This window comes from Electrophorus electricus, chromosome 2 (assembly GCF_013358815.1).
Source record: "Electrophorus electricus isolate fEleEle1 chromosome 2, fEleEle1.pri, whole genome shotgun sequence".
In the NCBI taxonomy this organism is placed as follows: domain Eukaryota; kingdom Metazoa; phylum Chordata; class Actinopteri; order Gymnotiformes; family Gymnotidae; genus Electrophorus; species Electrophorus electricus.
In genome coordinates, this window is record NC_049536.1 from 9848715 (window position 1) to 9854948 (window position 6234).

The 6234-nt window shown below is 40.1% G+C and overlaps 1 protein-coding gene across 1 annotated transcript in view; it reads right to left on the reverse strand.

Moving 5' to 3' along the window:
- kcnq1.2 (potassium voltage-gated channel, KQT-like subfamily, member 1.2) overlaps positions 1 to 6234 on the reverse strand; it is a 108058-nt gene that overhangs the window by 71593 nt on the left and 30231 nt on the right. The window contains exons 12-13 of the mRNA XM_027019967.2: positions 5048 to 5094; positions 4803 to 4914 (exon numbers count right to left, since the gene is read on the reverse strand). Coding sequence (XP_026875768.2) covers positions 4803 to 4914; positions 5048 to 5094 — 159 coding nt within the window. The remainder of the gene's footprint in view (positions 1 to 4802; positions 4915 to 5047; positions 5095 to 6234) is intronic.

Sequence of the window (6234 nt, forward strand, 5' to 3'; positions counted from 1 at the left end):
AGGTGTTTTGGGAGAAGGGACCAAAGGAACACTTTGAAGGAAAGAAAGAAGAGCAAATTCAATACTTAGGCTTCCTCAGAGCAAAGGCTGGAAACAGTGACTTGCCAAAACCGCCTGAAAAGTCTTGGACAGAAATAAATGGGAATAAATGGCATTTCTGAATGCACCATACAAGCTTATATGCTCAGCAGACTCAAAGTCTACTAAAGCTAATATGATCTAATAACAAGACTGTATCTGCTGGTGTTTTTGCCCCCTAAACGTTCTGCCCAGAGAAAGTTCAGTCAAATGAAAGGAAAACAAGGAAAAACAGATATGCACACAAGAGGGGAAGAGGACTAGGGGGAACTTTCATCAAGTTGTGCTTGGAAGCAAGCTTGATTTGAGAACCCTAATTCCATCGGAACTCTCTCCATGTTCACCAGCATTTCTGTTCACTCATTCAATCTGTATTTTCAAAAAATCAAAATCATATCAAATCAATTTGGCCTCATTGCTGAAATCACTTATAAGCCAGAAAGGAATAACAAACTTTATCAAAAGAAAATAAAGCGAAAGAAAAAAAAACAAAAAACACAGCTGCCTAGTAAGAGCTCGATGAAACGCAGAAAATGCACAAACGCATTTAACATGCAACTGCAACCAATTTAAAACCAAAACGGTGCATTTGTCATTAATGACGACACATTAGGGCAGGTCAAGCTCAGATACAAACAACCACATCAGTAATGCTGCTCAGATTCTCCACTCTTCCACACAGAAAAACAAAAACATGGCATTGCTGTCTGTTCACAGAGATGCACTGCAAAAACAGCAATTGCCTGAGTTTATTTTCCTTTACCACTTTTTTTTATTATTATTATTTCTGAAAGATTTGTGATGGCAAAGCATGATCTGAACCAGAAGAAAGAAACAACCACAGAACCCAGACAATGGCCTGGGCAGCCTGTGGGACTGTTAGCCATGGAAGAACATGTGTGACTGCAGAGCTGCACAAGTAAACACAGCACTCACTTCTCAACAATAAACAGTTGAGAAGAATTTTCTGAAATACATCTGCACTAAACTAAACTACTATCCAGGCTTCACAACCATAGAAATCATAGCTGGGACCAGTGATGGGATGGCCAACTCCTCAAAGATCAGTAAGTCCACCTCCCACCATCAATTTCATAGACATAAGTTAAGATTCATGGCAAGTGCTCTACAACCTGTGTTTTACCGGGTCTCTGAATCACCGGAGAGATGAAGCTACCACTTAAATGTTCTATTTCATTACAAGATCATAGTTAACTGTGCCTCCCAATACCTATTGGAGATGACCCAAAAGACCAGGCCCAGGGTGATCTTTCCTCCCTCTGTCTGTCTAATAGACTGCCATGTCTTTACCAGACAGAAAAACCAAACACTGGGTGTGAGTATGCACTCAGTTATTTATAGGCACCAGACAGATTACTGTAGACATACTGCATAACTGATAAGGTTTTGGCAGTTGTTTCTAAACAAACAAAACTGTGGTCAAAGGGTTGACTTTTAGTAAAATCAGCCTTTGAAAACTAAAATTTATGACTATTCTCAAAAGCCTTGAACACCCCCCAAAAAGGTATGACAGCAAATATTTTTAGACAGTAGAGAATTACTTCAAATATAGCACCATAGCCTGCACTGTCACCAATGAGATACTTGAGAAACAAAAATTGTTTAATGTTGATTAAAATTGATTAACACCTGTAGGGTATGTTAACATCTGACTTTTTAAAGTTTTATTTGCTCAAGGTTTATGTAAACTTTTTTAAGTTGCAGTATGTAAAAGCAGTGGAAACAAAGGTCAAGGGAAAAGAAGGAAAAGTTGAAAACCTAGATATTCATTTCAATGCCTCTCTAAGTATTTTGTTTAGAATTCTTATGATACTTGGTGGATATAAACTACTTCCCATGTATATTAAAAGAACATCAGCTTTGCACAATGTTTATTGAATGAACAAGCCAGTGCTGTTTCTCATTCATTCTGCCATATTTGAACAATTAGAGGAAATTTGTCACATTTGACCTCGCCGTGTGGGAAACCGAGGGAGAGGGGTAGAGAGAATGCCTCTTTTAAGTATATACATCATTATAAACCTGTAGCTAAGTTTAATATAAAGAGATAATTGACTTCATGAGGCGTAACACAAGACCTCACACAAAAGGGTCAAAAGGTCATACTAGCTAGAGAGTATTAGGATCTTCAAAATAGCTAAAGGAATGGGATCAAGGCTGGTATTTATTACATCGGAAGACACAGGGTTGGTGAACAGGAGAAATGCCTTCCCAGTGCTTACATAGCTGCAGTATGTGTAGCATCAGTATGTTTGCTTGTAAGTGAGCCATGCCAATTAAATATACAAGCTCATGGTCACAGACACACCTACCACACACCACTCACACATGTACAAAAACATACATAAACTCAGTCACACACACTGATCACACACCACTCACACAGATAGACAAAGGCCATTTTTCTGAGCCACTCAGGGTGCATTATATAATGTTCATCTTTTACTGGACAAGCTAGTCTCTCCACTCAATAATATAATAGCACAGCACACGAACAATCACAGCTCAGCTTGTAATAATGACTGGTTTATTTTACTGCCATAGCACAAACCTAGTTCTTAATCATAATCATTTATGGACTTGTCCCAATATCCTACTGTTTAAATAAGAGAGTTATATATAAGGAGGCTGTTTTGTTCAAATAAACGTTTTCCCAGCAAAAGCAGATGCACTGTTCTCCACTGTCCACAAGAGCTATCTATAACATCCAAAAGCCAAGGAACAGAAGCACTGCTGTATGCAAGTTGGAAAACTCTTGGTGTGTTGTACAAAACTGGCAAAAAAAATGTAAAAAACTTTCAAAGTCAAAATCTCATATCTAATGTTCACCCCCATAATGTCAACAGGAACATCAACAGAGCATTGCCAAGAGGATGCCTCTCTTCACACACACCCAAAGCTCTCTTTCTCTTTGTCTCTCTTATTCTCTCACTTGCTTACTCACTCATCCCTGTCACTGGCATAACGGCTCTTACACAACCTGAAAACACCTCTGGCACCCTAAGCACCTTCTGCTCCGTCTCGCTAAAAAAAGAAGTAAGAAAAAAACACCGATTGCAACACATCCTGCTAGGCTGTTAGCAGAGGAGCGTACAGCAGGGGTGGCCACAGGTGGAGGATGTGCTGAAGGTTTCAAACACAGCACATGGGGCAACCACACACATAGCATACACAGACAGCAGGGTGGGCCTCATAGCACAAGAGGGTAATGAAGAAGGCAACTGCAAGATCAGACTCCAGCTTAGTCACACATACGCTGCACTCTCTTCACCACTCTAATGGACATGAAGGCACTTAATGCATTAACAAACACGACTGGAATGTGCTCTTAGCAACGCATGCTTGGGCCCCATACTTCCACCCAAAAGACATCCTAGGAAAGCTTTGGACTGCATTTTAAGTGCGAATTAAAAAGGTGCTCAAGACAGATGAGCAAACATGTGGCTTCATCCTGCAGATGGCTCAGGGAGAAAGGGAAACCTATAAAGATACCTGCTGGAATTTAGCTGCTGTGTAGAGACTGAGTCCTCCACTCTTGCCAAGAAAGGGCTTGTGAGTAAACTGAATCACAGACACAATGGGAGTCCTCATCTTTGAGATTTTATGTAAGTAATGGATACATACTGATGGAAACAAGGGATGATGTATAAAAGAGCCTTAACTGTGACATCACGCTGGGCTCAGCTTTCCACGTTCCCAACACATATAAAGGCTAGTGGTGCCAATTTGTGGACAAAAACCTGCTCCGTAACCATGAGTGAGTGAGTGAGTGAAGTTACAATCCAGTTCCATGAAGAGCTTTGCATCTTAAAATGCCCTTGCATATAACCACAAGCGCATAAATGTCAAAATGCTATATAAATGTACACCTGTGACAACAGTTCCCAAATATGCCTCTACTCAAAATACCCTTTCCAATCATATTAAATAAAATTACATCAAATGACATGGTGTGATTTATTTACTGGTCGTGAACAGATCATTGTGTGAATTTCAGGGATGTCAGTATGCTTGAAACTAGTCCTAAATAACTGTGAACTAAGCTGGTGAATGCATTTACTGGAGAAAACACCCAGATCAAATTAAATGGCTCAAAAGCTCTTTAGTTAGTTATGTAACTGACTAAATATATGTAAAATACAACCCGGTGAGACTGCAAGTCAGCATAGTACCCCATTCCATACACATTCACACCCAGGCTTTACACCACTTCCGCAGTAATTATGTTTACTGTTAGGTCATGTAAAGAAGTCTTCACTTTTACACACCATATGCACAACCTTTTCAGGCTGATCTGGCAAGGCCCAAAAAAGCAACATAAAGGATCCTTCCTACAAAGCTGAAAGCATGTACTCTACAAATTCCCTACTGGTAGCACTGGTAGCACTGGAAAAGTGGTTAGAGCACATAGCATAATTCCAAGTATCAGTTGGCACCCAGGGACATAGTTTTAGCTCCTAGATGACATCTTAGAGCTCCCAACAGAATACCCATTACTCCAGAGTCTTAGGTACCAAAAACACAACTGTGTCTTCCAGTTCAGGAAAGTTCTTTAAGAGAACTCTAAAGGGTAAGAGAACATCCAAACAAGACAATGGAGCACATTAATGCGTTATACTAACTTATTAAAGTGATTGGATGGACAGGTGGATGAATGGATGGATGGATAATGCAGTAAGGTCACTCTGAGGTACAGTACTCACTGTGAAGCATCGGTACCCACGCGGAGTGCGACATATTCACTGGTGAAGTCAATGCCATCCACTAGGCTGCTGGTGCGTGAGATGTCAGGAGGTTCATCCAGCTGTTTCTTAACTGCATAAAAGCACAGCAGAGCAACTGGCACCAGTCATCCCTCACAATGATCCTGAATTTACAACTGCAGAAATTCAAAAGGGAAGGAATGACAGAATCAACCAAATGAAAGGAAGAGATGATGATATGATACCTGGAGAAGCAGGATGGCTAAGAGTGAAAGAGGACCATGAGTGTGGGCTGTCTGCAGACAAGCATTAGAAAACAAAACACACACCACGACAAATCAAAGCAAACTGTACAGAGAGGAAATGAAAAAACAAAAGAAAAATTAGTAATAGTAACCTAATTTCATTAAAAGAATGGATTCCACAAAGAAGCTACAAAGTAAGACCCTTTAAACTCAAACAGCTTTATTGTTCTGCTGACATCAACACATGACAACTAAAACTAAATGTATTGCAGTCAACCCTATGAAATGTACTATTATACATGGATTGTATTAAAAATTATTTTGCAGACAAGGATCTGATATGGTTGTCAAACAATATCTGCAACAAAAACTAACCTACACAGCCTGCTAGACTTCAACAAGCACTTTAGCCAGAAGTGCACTGGCACACAGGAAAATAAGAGAAATAAATCAAACAGTAAGCCAAAGAGAGAGGAAGAAAGAGGAAGAGAGAAGAGGAGCAGAGGAGGAGAGAAGAGAGGAGTAAATTTGACAGACAGAATAGAGAAATAATGAAAACAACCCAGTTGGAAAACCCAGTCTTATTAATAGCTCCCAAGTCTGCACAAACATGTTTGGTTTGGTAGGGCCCCAGCCAATAAAAACATACAGTGCCTGGTGACAGCAGGCTCCTGGAGCCACAACCCCATTCACAGATTCTCCCAGGCGACCGGACGAGACAGACAGCCATGAGATGAGCCGGATATTGACCAAGCTCAGTGCCCAGTTTACTGGGATGACTGATTGCCCACAATAAGTGTTCTTTTGCATGTTGGTCGATCATTATCTCATAAACAACAACAATCTAATATTACAATTTATCTTAAATGCCATTGTTCACAAGCAAAAACAAACTCCAAGGAAAAAAGAGAACTACTGCATAACTCAAACAGAGTAGAAGAAACAACCTCAGACACAAGGGCAAGGCTGATATTAATGCATCTGTAAAAATGTCAATGAGGGCAGCATTAAGATCTGGGCCCTATTCCTTATATATATAGATAACTGAGCTGGCTATACTGGACTGTTTTTGACATGGTCCAAAATTTTTTAGGTTCTTCAAAGCTGTTGTCAGACATTTGCCTACACAACACATCTGTAATCTCAAACCTGCACAGGAGCAGGTTTGTTCAGCATAAACAAGATTA